Source organism: Rhea pennata, chromosome 1 (genome assembly GCF_028389875.1).
Source record: "Rhea pennata isolate bPtePen1 chromosome 1, bPtePen1.pri, whole genome shotgun sequence".
In the NCBI taxonomy this organism is placed as follows: Eukaryota; Metazoa; Chordata; class Aves; order Rheiformes; family Rheidae; genus Rhea; species Rhea pennata.
The window spans coordinates 107,812,406-107,834,560 of record NC_084663.1 but is presented as its reverse complement, the minus strand read 5'-3'; the positions used below and the strand labels follow the sequence as shown (position 1 = coordinate 107,834,560).

The 22,155-nt window shown below is 36.2% G+C and overlaps 1 protein-coding gene across 1 annotated transcript in view; it reads right to left on the bottom strand.

The window, feature by feature from the left end:
- Window positions 1-858: 858 nt before the first annotated feature.
- The window catches only part of ROBO1 (roundabout guidance receptor 1), a 312,623-nt gene continuing 291,326 nt past the window's right edge, over window positions 859-22,155 (bottom strand). Inside the window, exons 21-28 of the mRNA XM_062597683.1 lie at window positions 21,801-21,908; window positions 19,465-19,609; window positions 18,903-19,154; window positions 14,680-15,089; window positions 12,339-12,491; window positions 4,641-4,949; window positions 3,130-3,329; window positions 859-2,534 (exon numbers count right to left, since the gene is read on the bottom strand). Coding sequence (XP_062453667.1) covers window positions 2,520-2,534; window positions 3,130-3,329; window positions 4,641-4,949; window positions 12,339-12,491; window positions 14,680-15,089; window positions 18,903-19,154; window positions 19,465-19,609; window positions 21,801-21,908 — 1,592 coding nt within the window. The 3' untranslated portion in view covers window positions 859-2,519. The remainder of the gene's footprint in view (window positions 2,535-3,129; window positions 3,330-4,640; window positions 4,950-12,338; window positions 12,492-14,679; window positions 15,090-18,902; window positions 19,155-19,464; window positions 19,610-21,800; window positions 21,909-22,155) is intronic.

Sequence of the window (22,155 nt, the reverse complement as noted above, 5' to 3'; positions counted from 1 at the left end):
AACTCCCTTAAGCAACATATAAAGATAATACATTTAATTTATTCTACTATCTTAACACCTGCTTCAAAGACACAATTACAGAAGAAATTATATTTGAGACATAGGCATGATTAAAATTGCCAGGGTTCTAGCAATCTTCTTTGGTGAGACACTCGGTGCTCTATCAGTACTCTGCAGCATCTTAGGCTCTGGCTCCAAATGTCTGTTTTAAGATACTGGGAAACAAGAAGTATGAAAGTCAAAAAGACAAAGAACAAAAAGGCTCTGTTGAATAAAACACTTTTTTTTTTTTGTAACATCGTTTGCTGTCTTTTTTTTTTTTTTTTTTTTTTTTTTTTTTTGGTCCTAAACTAGGATGAAGCCAGGAGGGTTAGGAAGGTCAGAAATGGAGAGTTCAGTAAAAAGAGAGGGTTATGAAAATATGAAAATGCAGGAAAGGAAAGGGGATCACTAGCTACTCAGTCATGAATCCACAGTAGGATTCTGCAGAAGACCCCAAAATAGCTAGAGTGGAGAAGGCAACAGTAGGTACTTAGAAATGTTGTATTTGCGTAGGCTCATCAGACTCATATTACTTTCCTTTAACTATTCAAGCCTTATTGCCTTTTTTAATAAAAGTGTCTCATGTAGGAGGTGAATGCTATTGTTAGTACAAATTTTCTTCATCGTCTCCCTCTCGAAATTAGCAGGCAAAGAGTTGCTTTAGTTATCACAGCTCATGAAGCACCTAGAAATCAGATTTTTAAGGTAATCAAAAGTAAAATCAGAATTGGCCCTAAAAATAAATTTCAGGAAACACAAGAAACTACACAGGAAAAATAATGTATTTGAGAACATTTTTAATAAATAATGTGACAAAAATTACTTTTCTGGTTATTGGATCTTCAGTATGCAAAATTATGGCTAAAATATGAGGTTTCTTACATGAACATAATGAAAACATTAATCACATGGATTGTTCCTTTAGTACTGCACACCCTTTCTATGTAACCGTTCTTTAAAAATTAGCTAAATGAAAAATTTCAGTCTTCGGAAAACACCAAAACACTTTTTTTTTCTTCTTTTTTTTCTCCATTGGGGCTAGTCCTGATAGCTGTCCATAAACAAACACACAATTTTCCATTAGCACCAATGACAAAGAAATTTTATAATTACAAAAAAGATCATAAAATCTACAGACAGAGGACATAATTTGGCAAATTCAATGCAACTAATGCCTCTATTTCAGCTTTAAGGAAAATCCAATGTTGAGAGAGGCCACAGCAAAATTGAGAATTTTCTGTAAGTCCAGGAAAAGTGAGAAGTGTTCTGATTATGGCCCACATTTAGGTTTGTTACTTTACCATCTGTCATCATTCAAATACTCCAAATACAAACATAGAGCATTAACAAAAAGATGAAAAATACCCCAAACAAATGCTTAACATTTTCAATAAGACAAAAAAGGTTAATAGTTACAATGGTTTACAAACAAAGTTTAGTGATTGTGCTTTTAAAACCAAAAAAAAAAAAAAAAAAAAAAAAAAGATAAGCAGTGCATTACAAAAAAAATAACCCCCAAGATCAAACAAAACTTCTTTAAGTGGCACTTCTTCTTTAAGGTGAATTGAGACAAGTAGAGGTCTGAGATTTGGGCCAGTAACAGTTAATGATATTATCCAATAGTTATTAAAAATGTCCATTGATTTCCTTGCTTATTTTTATAAGCATTACTGAGGCTGAAAATTAGAACAAGTTTCAGATAGACTTCTTCACACCCTGATTAGACAAATAGCGTTTATATCGGCTTGCTACCTGCCTATCCCAAAGGACATTTTTAATAAGAATGTACGTAATGACAAAAATGGAAAGACAAATTAAAGTTCCACAAGGGATTTAAAATGAGTACATATTTACAATAAAAGCCACCTCACCCCAAATTGATTCTAGCTGCATCTGTAAAACTGTTGCTTCTGCAAAAGGTTAACAAGAGACTGGCACAAAACAAAATACAGTCTGTATTGAAACTGCAAGATACCATTTGCACTAACTGCAGACTACAGGAAAATTGCTATAATAAGAGTACTCTGCGTGATGTTCACTTTATGCAACTTTTTACCCAATGCTGTATGTAACATTATAGATTGGTTCATTAGTGTACGAGCGGTGTACTGTGCACTGCTTTTTTGGGGTGAAATGTAGGGATTCCAGCTTTTGCAATCCCCTCCTCTTCTAATCCTGAAGCAGCAGCTGGTTTAAGCACCATGAAGAGCAGCTTACCTGCCTTCTTGGGCAGTGAAGGTGACGCACTTAACGTTATGGAAGAGGCAAGGGCCATTCCTAATAAGGAGGGTTTACAAAGAAATAGTAAAAATAAAAACTAGCATTCTGATGGCAGAAAGAAAAAAGGAAAAATTGTACACTCTGATTGCACTGAAGATTATTTCTGGCGTCAAATATCATCAGACTTGAGGCATCTTAAGTGATTTTTTTTTCTGATTAGATTTTAAAAGCCTGTTACAGTACTTCTCATGTTGTCTTCAGCTTTCTGTTTCCTGTAAAACAACGGAAATCAATAGTTACATGTTAGGCATTACTAAAGTTCGTTTCACACACATTTTAGAGGTTCGCTAACTTTAAAGAAAAATTACTTTTTCTAATTATCTTCAACAAGGCTGCCTGCTGGGCATCACTTCCAGAATAATGTTTTAAGTCAAATTAATACGAGAAGGAGGCAAAATAAGAAAAAGGAAAAAGAAATATTACATGTCTTTCAATAACTAATATAATCTTGAATTATAAACTTTCAGAAAACATGAAAGAGCAGTGTCAAGGTGTTTCTAGATACTCTACTTTGTTTTCACATTTGAAATTATCTGGATAACGTAAAGTCCACATTTTAATATTTTATTTATTTCTGCAAGTTCTGTTCCATAACTTTTAGTATGGAGATAGTTACACTGTATCACATCTTTCTTGGTTTTTATGTTTTTGATACATCCCTGAAGTTTCTTTTCTTAGATTGGGCATAATGAAAATGGACAGATAAATTTACTAATTTTCCAAAGGTAAGTGTTTCTGGTTCAAAACTGTTTTTTCTTGGCATCCGTCTAAAACCAGAAAACTGTCTGGTAGTGCAACTGCAGTTACCTCCAGCTCTTCTTCTTCTTCTTCTCCTTGTTCATACGCTCCCAGTACTTGCATTTCTGCAACATTCCTCCGGGCTATGTTTGCTTGATCTGCTCTCTGTCTACCTCCTGATCCTCTTGATGACATAGAGCTGGAAGAGCTGGGATCTCTGGGATTATTTGATGTTGGAAATGTTGGTCTAGAATATGGCAGGATGTCCTCTGTATAATGAAATATATACACTGTTATGTTTACAAGCTCTGAGATACTGTGGTCCTAGAATTTCTGCACACTGTTCATTTGTTTTATTTTTTATGGTCCTCAATGGGTTTAAAGCGATGCCTGACAGGAATGGGAAATAAGACTGTTTCCATAATAAAATTACAGAAGCTTTCCTGAGGAAATATATAATATTCACAACGTAACATCCACCACAGAAAAACTAATCTGTGAATAATGTCCACTTCATCTTAATTTATGATCCTTGCTCTGTGTTCTACGGGATAATGAAGAAAAAAAAAAAAAACATTGCAATATATTTTCAATACGACTGAGTAGGAAAAAATACAATACATGCATTATATTTACCAGAATAAGGAGCAGAATAAATATTAGACCCTGTATTTTTCAATCTGAGTTTTAATTATGCAGATATTCAAAATCAGTGGGCATGTTTTAAAATATCAATACCATCCTTTTAAGGTAGCTTTCCAATAATTTTTGTCTATAGTAAACCACCAGAATCAATAACAATCTTTTACTTACAGGCCATTTAATCAATTTACTACTCAGTCTCCCCTGATTTGGACCTTGGACACCTCGACTGAAAAAAGACCATGTATTTATAAGAATCTGTGTTCAAAGCTCTAATGAACACTAGGCGAAGTCCTTAAATCATGTTCCACTTACCAATAATCTTACCAATAGTCATAAAGAAGCAATTATGTTGAGCAGGCATGAATCACATAATACCATGTTAACTACTCTTTATAACTAATGCATCACTACTGTAGCTTTCTCACTTTTACCCAGGACCAGGTAACACTCTGGCACTTTTCTCCTTTGCAAATACTAGACAGAAATGGGTCAAGTTCCAATTCTTTGATAGAAAATTTTAATATCTGACTTGCAGCATTTCAGCCAGTTCACTTATAAATTACATTGTAATCAGATAAGATTAGATATAACTAGATTATAAGTCTATGGTAAGGACAAGGACAATGCTCCTTACGGCTCTTGAATGGTATTTCTTTTTGAACTTCTTCAAAATGAGCTTTCATACGTGAGAGGTGCATAAGGAATGCAAGATGACAGAGAAAGCAAATCTACGCTTTCCATAAGCTCTTATTTCCATTTTGCCCTAATGAGAATCAGCAACGTGACCTGTACTAGCACTGTGTAATTTCAGAAAAATGGTCACAATTCAGCAGATCCAACTTCACTCACACCAGCAGTGTGTGTGACCTGGAAGACGGCCTCTGGCCTATGACCAGCGTTCAACACTTTATTTAACCCAGAACATGCAAAATAACCTTGAAGAAGATGAGTTTTTGCTGGTGTGCCATCCCGTTTTGGTGCTTTATTTCCTCGCAGCTTCCCGTCATTTTGCTGTTCCTGTGATTCTCTCCGCTCTCCTGAACTTGTCCGCACATCCGAATGCTGTCTCCCGTCCACCCCTTCCCTCCCCTTGTAGCTCGCGCCTTTTCTCTCTGCCGATCTGTCTGTCCTCGGTTCTATAGAAGCAAGTTTTGGCAACATGACGGGCCGCACCTCCAGCTGCGATTTGGACTGGGCGGTTGGTGATTTTATAGCTGGAGGTGGCACGGGAGGGGGTGGCAAGTCTAAAAAAGTTAGAAAAAAGAATAATAATTAAAATGACATCATAGGCTAATAACATTAGGCAATAATATTTGACTGCCATTGAGGAAACAGGTTCCCTATGTAATTTCAGGCCACTCCCTGCCTGTCTCTCCCCACTTCAAAAAGTATTATGTTACTGTTACAATTGCTGAGGGGTGTTTTCCAAAGCCTCAAGTTTTAAAAACGCGAGCTAAAGACCTCTCATTACCGTTTCAAATCACAGTATTTTCTTTAAAATCATTATAAAATTCTGTAAAAATCTTTAGGCACTAGGATATTAACATTTCAGTTACTGTCTTTGCTGATATTTATCACTGTTGTTAAGCCCATCCAACAGCACAGCAGCTTTTGTCACAGTTTTTCAAGGTCTTCAGCATACCGATTTCTAAAGCAAATCGGCTGGGGTGTAAGAACATGTATCAGCCACACTGCTGATATACCCAAGGCTGAACTGTATTAATTATTGGATTCATCTTTCAAACTAATATGGAACCAGTTCATCTGGCACACTCATGCAGACATTGAAAATTAGTGGGCATGTTTTAAAATATCAGCACCATCCTTTAAATTCATTTGTGAGTACGTCATGAGTTATTAAAAACATATTTGATCAAAGTAAAATGCTCATGGGAAGAACAAAGAAATTAAAAAGACACAAAAAAATTTAGACTTTGTCTCCCTAATCTAGTTTTTGCTGCCATGCTGCAACACAGTTCAAAAATTATCTGTATTTTAAATCAGTATTTTAAACACATTATTTACTTAGTTACATTCTTCTATTCCTGTATTAAGACTTACAAAACTAAAATGTGCAAACCATTCATCAGGGTCCAGTGCTCTGCAGAATATATAAAATGTGAAGAAAAAAAATTGAAAAGTCCAAATGAGAAAACTGCAATTCAAAATTGGTTCACAACAAAGCTACAGGAACAAATTGTTTGCATATAAGAGAAAAACAGGTGAAAAAAAATGTGAGCTGTAAAAGACATTTATGAGGCTATACTCTCAAGGGAGACTGCTGAAAAAAAAAACAGTGCTGTTAATTGAAAAATGTAACCAGCATTTTGTAATAATATGCATTCATTCATACTACTTTCACAAAAAATCTTGGAGCAACTGTGTTTTTTAAACAATTTTACTATATGTTCAGCTAATTCACAGACTATTCAAGAGGAGAACATTTAAACTGAAAACTAACTAAACTGGTCCAGGAGTAAAGGCAGTATTCCTACATACAGAAAAAACAGGAACCTAACATATATGTAAATAGTGGGATATGGCAGGTGTCACAAATTTTTGAGAGGTTTTCCTGTGACACAAAGTACAGATGAGATGATCTGGCCCCGCTGAAAGCTGCAGCCATGCAGAACTCAGTGCTCTGTGCAGGCTCACTCGGCACCACGCTCCACGTTAAACTGGTGACATAATTTGGAATTGGCCTTGGCCTGTTTTAAATTAGTCTACAAACTATCAGTTGTCAGCTGGCCTGGGATGATGAGACAGAAAGATGGCTCAGGGCTCATTTCCTATGTTTGGACGTACTTCAGGTAAATGAGACAGGAAACATCGTTCTTGCTGCATTAGCTCCACTGTTGTCTTGGTAAAAAAAAAAACACCCTACTATTATTTTAATGAAGAGTTCCTTGTCTTGAAGAAGAGGCCAAATCCATTTTACAAGAAATCCAGAAACTTCTTTCCTTCCATTCCACTTGGCTATAAATGGGGGATCCGTTGTAAATTCCATGGGGGTTTTTGTTTTTCAAAGTCTGGCAGTTTGGAGAACATGAATTTTAGAAAGTAGCTAGAAGTAAACAAGTAAATACTGATACTTAATTCTAGATATGTATTTAACCCTCACTGTTTTCAGATGTCTTTTAAGAAAAAGCATTTTTTTCAAGTTTTTGAAATGACAGGAACAGTGTAAATTAACTGGAATGATTAAATGAACTAGATGCCTGGATATACTAAGCGGCTGAGAACTATTAGACTAAAAAGTACGAACAAAGGCAGATCTGTGGGCAGTGGTTTAGACTTGTTTATCTGAGGGAACAATAAATATAAAATAAAGTCTTCTCCACAGCATGGAAAAGCAACTTCTTATTTAATAAGGTTGGAATTCCAATATATTTTGGCAAAAAAAGCACAGAATCAGTCATGAAGCATTCCTTCACTATCCTTAGCTCTTTAAAGGCAGCTTACTGAGGTATCTGTATCTGTGTAATTCCAACATCAAAGCAGCATTCAGATCCCTCTTCTGTGCATCTAAAAAAGGCCCCATGTGGGCTCTAGCCACCTAAGAGCAAACCAAAACACCTCACCTGTACTGCCCAGCCCTGTAAATGCTTAAATTCAGTATGCGCCTACAAATTCGGACATTTGGATCACAAAGCTCTCTAGTTGCATAAGCTTAAGTGTCAGTATCTGCTCCAAAAAACATTGGTCTGAGGACATTAACAAGCACTTCTTACATTTATCTGGTTACAATTGAACAGTTAGCCAAGAAATCATGTGAACTCTGCCTAGGACCCCAGAATAACTTGTGATATGTCCCAAGAAGCCTCAGAACATCAGGCAGTACTAGGTCCAGCTCAAAGTTTATCAAACACAATCATTTTTCCTCAAAAACATAGCTGGAGGTGGTGATGGTTCCTACTTTTCGCAGAATGCTTTCAGTGATCATAGAAACCGCTCAAGATTTAGGAAGTCCTAACTGAACTCTTTGACTTAGCCTAAGGAGATTCAAAAGGCATTTTCCTTCATCAGAAAAACACCTTCCTCACAACATGTCTATTGTTAGAAGAGTACACATTGAATTGGAAGTAGATGCAGATATTCATACTCAGAATATCTCAAGATATTCTTGACTCTAACCCAGAAAGTTTGGGCTTCTAGAACCACAGCTCTTCAGGCAGTATCTTGTGTCTGTCATTCCCTATTGACTATTTCTATTAAGTTATCAGAGAACTGATCTGCCCTTCTATGGAGCCCACTGGTGTAAAGGGAGTTAGGTGTTAACATCAGCATCTTTGGTCACCCTGGGAGCCAGTTTCCAACAGTTTTGCTACAGCAATGCACTGGCTGGGTACTTAAGGCAAGGGACCAGAATCTTTTTGGTAGTCTATGAAATACGGCTTGGAACCAGCTATTCTATAAAAGAATCCTATCCACAGGACAAGGAACAAAGTGGTGTTAAATCTTGACTATGTAAAGGAAAATGCATTCGTATAAAAAGTTTCATAAAACGGCAATAAACTCTACGGTACAGTAATAACTAAAGAAAAGTGATATTCTCTTTCGAGAGCTTTGGCACAACCTGCAGGGAAACTATAAAAATCTTCATTATAACACAGCACTCCTCGCTGAGAAGAATCCTTGACAGAGAGAAAAAAAAAAAACTTTTCAGAGGTCAACACTATTACACCCCTGTGGTATTTACTGTAACAGCTCAGATCACACAGAAAATCCAGATTCAATCTGCCTGCTCTAGTACAAACCAGCACACTTGTTATTAAAAGGAAAATGGAAGCTTCCTCTGCAAGAAACTAAAAACAATTCTCAGAGCAACGCCAAACCAATATGAAGAACTCAGAAATACTTGGTAAATGTCAGTTACGCTCACATTTCATTTACATCTCTGTATTGCTGTTGTACTGCTTCTCATTTAACTAAAACAATTAATGGATGCCATTTCATAACAGAGTCTACAAGGGAAACCTTTGATATATGTCTTTTGAAAGGAGCGATCATAATTTTCAGAATGATTCTGAATGAGAACATATATACAGGAGTCATAGGATAAACAAAACAATAGTGGGGAAAGCTACAAGCTACTAAGCTTGTTTTACCCTGATGTGGAGAAACTACAAATTAGTACAAAAAGGATGAATCATAAGTAGTGACAAGCGAAGTAAGCCAGCCTTATTAGACATCTCTCTCAGACACCTCTTTTTTAAGCTCTATCATGCTGAAGATTTCTATAGTCATATCCTGAAGAAAAGAGCAGACAGTTATAGATTTGATATACTATTTGTGAAGACTAAGAATCAAATTTTCTCTATTGCATATTTATACATGCATGCAAAACTCAGGATTGTTCACCACTGAATGAAATTTCATGTAAATATTTGGCAAATATTCATTAACATTTGCCTTTTATGAGAAATGCAGCTGCCATAACTTCCTGTAGAAGTCAGTGATAATACAGCCAAATAATTGTTGCAGGCTCAACCAGATAGCTGTCAAAATATTATTTTATCCTATTGTCACTCAGAGAGATAAAAAAAATCAGGATTTAGTCTCCTGTAAATTAGCATCATTGGTACTGTATCTATTGAAAGACCTACAGAATACAAGCAACTACAAAGGACTTTTATCCTATTTACCTAAATGCTTACAATTCTGAGGGCTTGCACTTACTTAAATAAATTCAAGACAACAAGTTTAGAAGAGGTTTTCAGATGCATAATATTAGAAAAAATCAGAAAAATATTCTTTTAAAATTTGATTTCTTAAATCAACTATGTAAATTGGTCAGGCAATAGGTTCCCTATTAGGAGGTTCCCTAATGTATCTGTAGTATTTAACTCTCTAAAAGATTAGATGAAGAGCAATTAAAAATTCATATATTTTAAACCTTACCACCTACTGGGCAAAGATTTTTAGCAACAAATATGGAGAATCTTTCACTGCCTGGATGGCTCTCAAGGAATGAAACAATGGAGCTGAAATTCTGTTTCACATAGAGTAGAAACTGATTTCAACCAAGATTAGCAAAAAATACAGAATCTCTGCCACTTGTTCAATGCAGAATAAACCAGAGAGCACCTTCTTTATTTAAAAAGGGATAGTGGCAGGCCTTTTACTGCTACATTAGAAAAAAACATACTTTTAGAAATAGTAATCCCTTTTAACACACTTTTCTGTATAAAGTAAATAAAGACAGAATTTTATAGGACATACATCCAATGTCAACAATGCTCTTGGCATTTGCAACCATTCACACGATGACTGAATCTGTTCATGTATCTTTTCCGTCAGCCAATTCTGTAAATTCTTCATGGCACAGGTATTTCATAAAATTGCTAGCAAATGTTTACTCTAGTAATTTGGGAAAACGTTTACTCTAGTAATTTCCTTTATTTGTGAAATTCCTTTAAAAAGGCTGATAAGGTAATCAAGTAATGTATTTTTATCTTTTTAATATTTATTTAACAGTTCTAGCCATCAATAAATGCTTAAATTCAGAATATCTGCTTTCCTCCTCTACAAAACGTTCATGCTCACTCATTCCAGGGAAAAAAAAAAAAGAGTTTTCTTTGTATTAGGCGCTCCTTTATAAAAGAAATAAATTACTGCGTAACATCGAGACAATAGAAAAACCTAAGAGGTACCTGGGAAAAGTCAGTTGTACTCAAATGTTTCATTCAAGTCTTCATATCACTTTTCTCTACTTAAGGAAAACAATTAGTAGACACCATTTTACAGCTAATTCTAAAGGGACAGGCTTTAGTTGTGCCTATTAAAGTGAATGGTTTTAATTTTCAGTAAGGTTCTGAAAAAGGTTATGTAAATGGAAAAGAAAGAAAGAAAGAAAAAAGAAAGCCTCTCCCCCACCCCCAACCTTTGAACTGGGTTTTATGAGTTCTGCACAAATTAAAGCCATAATTTGCTGTTCTCTGAATGGCCACACTGTATTGCACATTAATTATAACACATGGGTTAGCAGAAATTCATATCTAATTAAAAATATGCTGAAGTAAGCAGGTGCTATACAACACAAAACAAATATTGATCATGATTGTCAAATCTGTTGCAACATCCAACCACACTGCTCTGTGATTTAACTTGATATAATTACTTTCACAAAAACCTGTCATCAACTTTAGGTCCACCTCTTATTTATTCCTATGTTAGAGGGAAGGAAATGGCCACATAAAATTCCTGTCCAGATTTTTATTTCTGATGTCCTCGCTCCTGTGTTCGTAGCTGGGTTTGATGCTCCAACAATTACTCAGTTAAGAGCATTCTCTTGAAGATAATAAAAGCTGATAAAATGTCCATAAAGTCTTGCAAAATGCCATTACAAGGGTCTCATAAATGTAACATTTCTGGTACAGTTTGGGGATTTACACCTTGCGTTGTCCTTTCACAGAAGCAAACATGCACAAAACCACTGTAATAACCTCTCAAAATCAGATAATATTCCGACAGCTCAGTTTCACTGACAGAAGGGGCCTGGGCGTAAGCCAAGAGGCCCAGGTGCACTATGTCATGCCAGTATTTAATGTAGTCTAATATCAGATAGATGCTAGTGAGAGAAAATACTCCGAATAAAGTACAGATAATAGCACGGACAACCACTCATTGCTAAATTACTTCTGCTCATCGTGCTGCGAGCTTTGTATTAAATTTTTTCGTCAAGTGGCAGGAATCATAGGGAGAAGTGTCTCAAAACTCCCTTCTCGTAACCCTGGATAAGGATCTATAATATTAGGCTTTCATATGATAATGGCAAATGATGCCCCTCTTTGAAAAATTTCTGACTGTTAACGAAAGTCCTAATCAGATTGTTGTTGCTGAGAACTAGGAGGTGGGGAATGATGCCTTTTGTTCCTCTCCCCCGTCAGCAAATTTAGCCAACTTGACAAGACGGGTTAAGTCTGCGAGAATTTATCTTACATGAATTTCCAACAAAGCCCTTGGGTTGTTTTATAAAACTGGAAGGTAGTGGTTTAATAAAAGCTGCGCCACCTGAGGCATTTTCATTAAAGGCTCTCTCTAGACAACATCACAATGTTTGCATTATCCTTCTGCACTCCCAAGAGAATACAAGCACTAGCTTTTCAGCAAGAGTTGATATTATGTGTGAAGGCACGAGAGAAGATGATTAGATTTTGCTTTTTGGTTCGCAAAGTAACTGTTCGCAACAATACTCTGGTTAGGATTAAAATTCATTGATTTATGTTGCCCACCATTTGAATGGTAAATCATTTCTGTAAGAAAAAAGAAAAAAGCACACATTCTGAAGGATTTAATATTGAGTCATTTCAATGACTTTTAATCCTAACCGCACATTATTCTCAATGACTGTACTATTTATGCTATCTGGGCGCTTAAATAATGACAGTAATTAGCCGATTAGGACACTACAGAAAACAGGTGCAGGGCTGTGGAGTGGAAGCATCAATGTACGGTATTAAGGAACTATGGCATTTAAAATGATTAATCTGTTCAGCGTGTTTAGCAACAGGAAACACAAATCACCAAATTTTGAAACATAATGTTATCTCTGTGGAAAAATGTCACACACACACACTGAATGCACATTGAGAAAGGTTCACTGATGTTTTCACCCATTTCAGTGGACTCACCATCTGTGTAGACTTCTCTGCGCAGATGTCCTGGCTGGTGTTTTTGCTTTTTGGCAGGTCGGACCTTCTGTATTACAACAGCACTCATGTTGCTGTCAGTAGACACAGGGCTGGTGGGTCTAGGACAGTGTGATGCATGAAAATGCCTTCGGCCTGAAAATTATTACAGAACAATCGTTGTTTTTCTCATCCAGAATCATTTCATTCTTTCTCTTCTTTTACTATCTAGCTTTCCGGAACTTTAAAATTTTACTGTTAGAACACTAACATAATTTGCCTTCTTCCTGCAATCAGTTTTAGAGCAAGATATAACTAAAATGAAGCATTTGCTATCCTATTAATAGGCAGGCTGGCTTAGTTTCACGGAAATTATCCAGCTGGTTTGTAGCTACTAGCTCTTGCTCTAGGAACCCAACTCTGTCACCAGTCAAGCTCAGATAGGCTTCCAGCCCAGCAGCCTTCCATAAACAACAAAATGTTCCACTTTCAAAATGGGTTTCATCTCCCCTAGTTTGGCTGGTACCTAGGTTCACCCACGCAAAGAACAGAGCAGGTCACTAGCACGCCTTAGTCACAGCTGCCCCCAGCCCTGCTTTGAGTGAATTACTAAGAATGCATCTGGGATATACGACTGGCATTTTAGCACATCTTATTTGCAGACAAGAAGTGTCGCATTTGTAGGATGTGTGGTCAGGTACAGGCAAGATCAATACATAAAAATCATTCCACAGCATGAAATAAATAAAATTATTTATCTGTAAGAGCAACAAGATGTAAAGTTGCTTTCCTAAACATATAAATGTGTGTGTGTATGTATATATATATATATATATACATACACACACATGCATATTTATGTGTGTGTGTGCACACATATATGCGCATGTGCATATGCATGCACACACACATGCACGCGCGCGCACACACACACACATATATATATGTATATATATATCTATGTAAAAACATGGGTAAAATCCTGGCCCCATGGGTATGAATGGGAGTTTTGCCACTTCTTACTTCAGTGGGCCAGGATTTCATCCAAAATTACTAAATTACCTCCTCTCTCATTCTTCGTGATGAACAGCTGTGTTGAAATGAAACAAAGAGCTGTTAACTCGGGGAGGATATCAGAAATGAAAGCGGAATTTTGCAAATCTGTGGAGTCAGTGTGGACACAGTTATAACTGAGTTCCTCTTCTCTAGGTTTGGCAGTTTTACAGGATTGGCAAAATACTCTGCTTGAAGCTAGCATTCCATACAGTGGTATTCCTATTTATCAGCTGAAATATAACAATATCCACCTGGTAATTATCAGGCCTACTTGGGTTACTGACTATCTGTATATATTCGGTATTACCAGTAACCAGCATGTTGCAAAACATTAAATATTTCAAACATAGTATTTTATATCTCCAGTGGAGATTCAAGAGAAAAAAGAAGCCAGAAATATACACACATTTCCTTTCGGCATATTCATAATCTATAATCTAACCCGTCTCTAATGGCAGGTGTTAAATTAGGAAGCCAGCACAAGCCCAGTTCATCTCAATAATAAAGCAGTTAGAGCTTGAACGACATTCTCCAAGAGATAATAATGAAATATATAATGGAAAACAACTTCATTAACATTTTTTCCCCAAATCCTAGGGAAATAAAGGTTTAATATTTCCTTGCACGTTTCAAAGATGGCGAATTTTCTAAACTATGTATAAGTTCATTTTACCACAATTTGTTGCCAGAGGAAACAACTGAGGCTAAAACAGCAGGACTTTTTTTAAAAAGGACACCAAAGCAATGAGCTGTGGAAAAAAGAATTTTTATATCACTTGTAAGAAATACTTATCAGAACAAACTGTCCCATATTTATCAACATCACTATCTCAGATTAAGCAGTTTTCTATGAAATATCGTTTTCCAGACTTTGCTCCACTGACTTGCAAGCAATGCACAGCGAGGCAAGTCTTTGCTAGACTCACTCAATGAAAATCCACCATGAGGGCTGAGGTTTGGTAACGATCAACAAGAGCAAATAATTAGGAACTACTTACGTCAAACAGGGTACTGCAGCAATTTATTTAAATTGTTCCACCAAAACTCCTTTTCTGACTGTTCCCCTAGTATAAATTGATCTTTTTGCTGTATGATGTGTTGCAAGAATGCTAATCTATGTTATGTGGATGCAAAACAATTTTCTGCATATACTAAATTTCTAAATGTTGTAAGAACATCGTGTGATTTATTATTAAATTACTAAAGGAAATCAGGAAGAAGTTGTGGATAAACATATGTCATAATGGTGATATTTTTTCTTCTCCTCTCAAACACACGATGAACTTACCTCCTGCAGCATCCTGCATTTGACGTCTGGCTACTTTAAGGCCAGCGTATTCTGCGGCTGCTGCAACAGCCTGTGCAAAATCTGCATCAGTAAAAAATGATCCATCTGAAGAACTAACACTGGACCGTCCACTTGAGATGTTGTCTTCTTCAGAGGCTGAACCCCAGCCATTGATCATGGACCCTGTTACAGAGCTCTCCAAATCCCCAACACTTGAGGCAGGTGTCTGCTCAAGGCCACGCAAAAGGAGTCTTCTGTTCTGCATCTTGGCAACCTCTATATCTGCTTCATCTTCTTCCTCCTCTGGTGCATCAGTATCCATATCAGAGACCAAGGGGCCTGAGATATATCCATAGGTATGTGGTGGAGAAATAGGCCTTGGAGGGGGCGGAGGACTCACAGGTTGACGTCTGCATAAAAATACAAGGATAAGAAGAATAGAAGTCACATAACGTAATGAGACGAAAAGGTAAAATGTTGAAAATATTTCTTTACTTTGCAACCAGCTTGACTTGCCATTTTTAATCATCACAGTTTATATTTGAAAGGTTTATAGTTTTTTTCTGTTTTTATTTTTGCTTTAAATCAAGCTGATCAATGATGTGGTTTGAAATCTACCAATGGAAATCTAATTTTTCATACAGTTCCTTCAGCTCTGATTTTAATGAAAATGGGCTTGTTTTGCATTAATTTCTTTATGTTTCTTCATATAGCTCTTGTACAGCTAGGAAAGAGATGGTTATAGTTCTTGCAACATTTTAAAAAATCATTTGCACATCCTTGAAAGTATGTGCAAAAAAAAGTGTCTCTATATTGCTTTAGAAGTTGAAACTACCAATAGATATCTGTATCCAAATACACTGCTCCATCAACATTATCCTCCCATCATTTATTCAAAAAAACAGGAATGGAGATATTGCTAGTTAATAATTTTTGAAATTGGTCTAGGAAATAACATAAAGAAAAATTGTCTACTATCATGTTAGTTCTAGGTTTTAAGGATTCTAAAGCACATAAAGATGTGCTGATTAATATATTCTTAGCTTAAATAATCACTAACGATGTCTCCAGCTTCAGGATGCAAAGTATTAGATGCTGTTAGATCAATGTTCATTTACTATATACTTCACTCAGAAGTCCATATGATTAACATTGTCAACAGCTTTTCTTCATAAGGCCACGTATACACTCTTTAATTGCCATTTGTCTGAAAGGAAGAAATACTTGGTATAGCAATGGCTGGACTGTTGACTTCACTTACCAGGAATTCCAGTGCAGTCTGGTTTACAAAAATCTTCAAAGCAGTTTTCCTCTCAGATTTTTCTCTTACTATCTCATTGATAAAATGGCAATTCCTATAAACTTTAAATCTTTGCTTTTTAGGGGGTGATTTACCTTTTTAAAAAATGGGAACATTTACTATTTTGAAAGGAAAAATGAGCAAAGGAAAATCTAGTATTTTGTGGTCTGAGAAAACTAGAACCTCCCTGGGCTGCATTATCTAACCAGTGCTTTCCACTCACTGTGTTAACTACTAAATGGCAATGAAGACAAGGTCAGTTAGAGATATATAGTCAATAATCATTTAATGAAAATAAATAAATAAATAAATAAAACAGAAGCCATTCCTGCCTGGGAAGTTCTGCTTGCCTTTGACTAGAGACCTTGCCCAATAAAGTTTTACTGCCTTAATTTAAAGCCCTTGTGACATCTGTCCTTTTTATATATTTGCCAACCTTCCTGTTCTCTAGGCTTTGGTATTAGGAGACAGGCAACTGGTTACAAAACTTGTTAGAGTTCTTGAAATTATAGCTTGCCTGCCAACCCTTAAGGATAGGCTAATTAAGAGCAGCTGTTCATGGGCAGATAGACTTAACGATACTTTTTTCAGTTTATCTGATGCAGTGGCTCTTGCTTTAACAATGACATCGTCTCTTATCTCAGCTCTCGTTTTTAACACTGACATCATCTACTATCCCACTAAATCCTTAGTTTCTGCCTGCCCAGTCTTCCAGAGCACAGATTTCTATTTCAGTACACTATAATTTTACCATACTGACTGGACAGAGAAATGTTACCATATACAATCATCATCACAAGAATTATGTTCTAGATGCTGGCTTCTGGTAGGGAACGGAGATAATATTTAGCAGGACTACAAAGATCAAACAGAGCTAATAAAAAGTATGGTAGGCTAATAAAAACCCACATAACGTGATTTTAATATAGCAATATTTTAGGTACTATTTTCACTATACAACCACAGCCAAGAAAAATGACCAAGAATTTGACAAAGAAAATGAAAACAACACAGAGAAAGGCACCACTCAAAGTGTATTCTTAAGTGGAAAGTAGTGTCACATAGTACTCGAAACAGAAACCATCTCCCAGAATGGGCTACTACTGTCGAGCACACTACATCCAACTCCAGAACAGCAATGCCATGGGTCATATCAACACCACTAAACGGAATAGTCAGTCAAGCTTTGCTAATCAAGTAGATAGAACTGTGTGAGTCTTTTTTAACTAGAGAGACAGATGTAGCATAGAAATAAGAAACAATGTTAGAAAAAGTAAGGAAGAAAGACAAATTTAGCCACTAACAATTCCAAAGCTTTCAAAAAAAACTAGACTTAATCATCACAGGAATAACAAAATAACAAATATATGTTTTATCTTTTGCCATCTACTCAGTGATTAAGCTGTGTGCCCTAGGAGTATAAATCACAACATCTTTCCACATGAAACTCAATCTTCTTCCACTATTTTTGATTATACTTATGGGTGACCAGCCATGACTCTTTGTGTTGAGAGAACTTGCTACTCTCCAGGCAGCTGCTGGCTTGTTCCGCGTATTTTCCTACATCTGCACCAATGCCTACTCCACCCTATATATCAGTATGCACCTCACATTTCCCAGAATATGGTATCTGAAGTCACTCCTAACAGGTTGTTCACTTAGCATTTCGCTTTCCCATTAGTGTCCAGCAAGTCTGACCTCTATATAATCCTTGAAAACTGGAAGTGCTTAAAATGAGCACTTCTATGCTCCGATACATTAGGGCTGATCAAAATTACAGAATTATCCAATAAGAAAAAGAGTGATTATAAAGAATCAGGAAGATAAAGGAAAAGATACACTGTACAAGAAATATTACCACGAAATATAAGGAAATACAAAACAAAACAAAGGAGAAGTGGGAAATAAAAGTAAAGGCAGATTTAAATCAGATTAGATAACTACTATACACTTAAAAGGAAAACTCAAAAATGAACTAACTTTTCAAAAAAAAATCTGTAAAACAAATCCATAAATATCTGGTGAACTATATGAATAAACTCAAAATTATCTAATCTATATAGTAAAAGCTAAATTCATTAAATCACCATCGGTCTGCAGTTTTCTAAAAATAGAAAGTATGGCTGGAATATTACAGGTTAAGTTGGTAATAAAAATATGTAGAAATCACCAGGGGAAAAATATTGAAAAGAATATATTTCTGGGTACAAAAGCTGTATTGTCTTAACAAAAAGGCAAGACAAACAAGGATTATACATAAAAAGCCTCATTCAGAATTCACTGTTTTATGGAACAGAAGCTGTGAGAGAGCATATGCAAAATAGTTTGCGCTAAAAGCAACTCAGGGAAGAAACAAAATTTCCCTGTAACAAATATCTGTCTTTATTAATGTTGTTCATTTCTTTAAATGAGGGTAGGTGGAAATGTTAAGAAAATTTGCAAGTAATAATTTACTGTATTAGGATTTATGAGAGGAGAAAAATCTATAGGTTATATAAATTATATATTTATATATATTCATACATATTGGTGACAAGTTAATTGCACAGTTACTGTGAAATAATGCATGCTATTTTATGGTAATAATGCAGTAAATCTATTGGAAACAATGGAACTGTAATTATATGGTAAGCTGTGTTAACGATACCACTTTAATATCCTGATGACTGTGAATTTAACTTGTGTCAGCATTGTACATACCATAAAGTGATATACTGCATTTCTTTCCATGGTATTATAATAAAGCAACTTAATTACATATTACTAAGGTTACAAATAGTTCTAGCGTCCCAGATCATAAGTTAAATATTAACCGAATAAATATAATGGGGAAAATCTTGGCCTCACTGAATTCAGCGAGAATTTGCAGTGGGGTCAGGATGACCTTTGTCACATCTTGCTCTCTACATTTGCATTGACACACCTCCGGTCAGGTTGGTGTTGTATGTGTCCCAGATCCTCCTGACAGTCCTGTAACATGGGCTGGAGTTCTTCCTGGGGAGAGGGGGTGAGGGTGGCAGTTGACTGGTGGCTATAGGAGACAGCGGCTGGAGAGGAAGCTGCTCCTCGAACAGGTGGAGTAGGACCTCGCTCATCTTCTTCCTCTTCCTCTAGCTCATCCTGCTGCAGATACATCCTTGCAGGTGGGACTGGACAAGGAATTTCTTGGTCATAGCTAAAATTAATTTTTTAAGAAAATAAGGACTTAAATTTTTACTGTGTTATTAGCATAGCTGATATACGTATAAATAGCCCAGAAAAAAATCACCTTTGTTATTTGTGCTCTTGAAAACAGCTTAGTAAGGATGCACTGACTGACTACACCACTGTCACTCAGAAATCTCTTTAATAAGCAACAATACAGCTAGTTGAGGAGCACCAGAAAAGCACTGAAGGAAGGTCTCACTGCCAGCTTGGAGGGTAAATTACAGTTCAGTTAGCTAGCCGTTGAAATAAGATGCGGATGATGTATTCATGTTTCTTACCTTTCATCCACTGAAAGACTGTAATCTTCACTATTGCTATGGGGAGGGGGATGTGCTGGAGGGGGTGGAAGAAGATCTGCCCAGTTCATGCCAGCTTGCTTGGGTGCCTTTGGAGTACGAGCACCCTTCTTGTGCCCTTGACTCCCTATGAATAAAAAGCAGTATATATTTTCAATTTTTTAAAATATCTTCTCACTGTTTAGCCTTTCGAAAACAAAACAACCATAGCCCCTTCCAGATACTCCTGAATTCTCTGGAAATTAACTGTGAGAATAAACTGGCATCCCTCCTTGTTATATCAATTTACAGCTTTTTCACAGAATTATTCCATGTTTTGAAGCTGTTGATTTTAACCAGAAACTTTACTATAGCAAGGGAAAAAAAAGTACAGGATACATAACTTGGAATGTTAATAAATAGCCAAAATGTAACAAAACCATAAATGAATTTTATAACATTAAGTGTGAGCTTCCTACTTCTATTAATTACGTTATAGATTATCATCTAAAACAAATGAGCTGTAGACATATTTTCCAAAGTGCCTTTCCATTATTTAATTGCTGGAACCTAAAATACAATATGATACAGATATGATCTATTAAAGTTCCACTGTTGCATTAAGTTACTGAATATATGTAATTTGTACTTGTCCACTGAAACATTTTAGGCACAATGAAATTACTAGTTTTAGTCTAAATGGCAGGTGCAGATGAAAATAATTGCTGGAAGAACTAAAATAACAAAAAAAAAGAGAAAATCGATGAAGTATGGCACAAATGTTCTCAACTACTATTACTGGGAAATTATAGCTCATAATAGAACAATGCAGCTTTAACAGTTCCAATAACTTTGAATCTGGCCAGTTATTCAGTTGCTCTTGAATTTTAACTTTGGACATGGCTATGGTCAGAACTGACTCTATCACTGTTCATTTGTGTATCTGTTACTCTTTCTTTGTTATTACTACTTCTTTAATGGTAGGTAAAGCCATTGTATTTTTGAGCTTGTTTTAAAGTTCTTCATATTTATCTCTTCATCTGAGACATAGTTTTATATTAGCATAGTTAAGTCTACTGACGTAACTGAGGATGTTGCAGTGAAACTTAAGCAGCTTGTTTTTCTCACTCCTGCTGTCTCAGATTTTCTGTTCTCATGGACAACAGTTCGGCCTCTTATTGTCCCACATTAACTGCCAGATATCAATACGTTTTAGCTAGGTACTATTATTTTTCTAGTATCTTGGTATGTCAAGCAAGACCAAAACTATCCCAAGGAGACCATCATCTGCATTCTGTTCCCTAAGAACCATGGTTCCTACCAGGTTCAGCACGATTAATTTATTACTCTGGTCACTTCGCTTCATTTCTGATGGAGTCCTTGGTATAGGACTATAAATTGTTAGCGTTTTGAATAACCATAATAGGTGTCAGCATGGAGAGTTCCACCTTTCCATTTTTAATTTGCATGGGTTCATACCCCTGAGACGTTCCCTGCTGCATTTCAGATCTGAATATCACTGAGTGCAGGCTCAGCACCATACCCTAATGCTGTGGACCTGGGAATGGCAAAAGGCTGGCTCCCAGAAGAACACTCCCGAGCAGCTGGGAGATTCAGGCGCCTTACCTATCTCACTGCAATAACTGAGAATTCAGGTCACCCAAAGGCACAGCAGGCTCATTTACATGTTTATACCTTTTCCATGCTCTATTTACAATGGGTTAAGATGGAATGCAGGCTAGAATTAAGGCAAGTAGGCTATCAAAGGAGATAGCAGAACAAAAGGTGAAAAGAAAAGCCCTACTCTTGGTTAGTAAAAGTCCAGGGAGACTGTGACTGTGATCCATAAATCACCTCATAACCAGTTTTATGCAGGTAAACACGGGCTAAGTGTTAGGCTTATGGTAAAGCCCCAGACCAAGCCTGTGGGTAGCTTCTGATTTAGCTCTGAACATTTCACACACTTTTATCAAAATTCAAAGCTGAAAGCTATTAACAGGTTATGGCAATATGAGAAGCATCAACTTTTGAACTCAATGATGCTCTGTGGTTCAAAAGCACAAAGTGCAATTTCAGTGCCCTGGTTAGATTCTCAGGAATAAAAAATCTAGGTCAAGGAATTATTTAAATAATTTAGATGCAGGTGATACTAAACAATCATGATGATGGAAACAAAACATAGACATCTATTTGGCCAGTTTTTATGCTGCTTAACAACTCTGTGTTAAATATTATTTTCAGTGGGCCCTCCTGCCTCCATCCTTTCTGGAAGTCCAGTAACCAGTGCTAACTATGGTTACAAATAACATTTGTGTTTGCAAAATGTAGTATATACTCACCAGATGTACTACTGCCTCGATCTGAGCTGTTGTAGGATCCACCTGTATTTTGGTCATATGACTGGTTGTATGGAATAGTTGGAGCAATGTTGTCATTTACCCGGTAATCTGCAAGTTTAATAATAGCATAGTATATAATAATAGTGTAAGTATAGAACTATACTATAACTATTAACTATATTATTATATAGTTAATACTACCTTTCAGAAAAAGATAGACTTTTATATAGCTGCTTTGTAACACAAAGAAAGACATCCTGAAAATAGTGAGGAAGAAATACATTGACTTTCTGAAAGGAAAACTGGTATGTTTTACTTTTATCTTGCCTCTAAGCGTAAGTTTAGGGAGAATCAA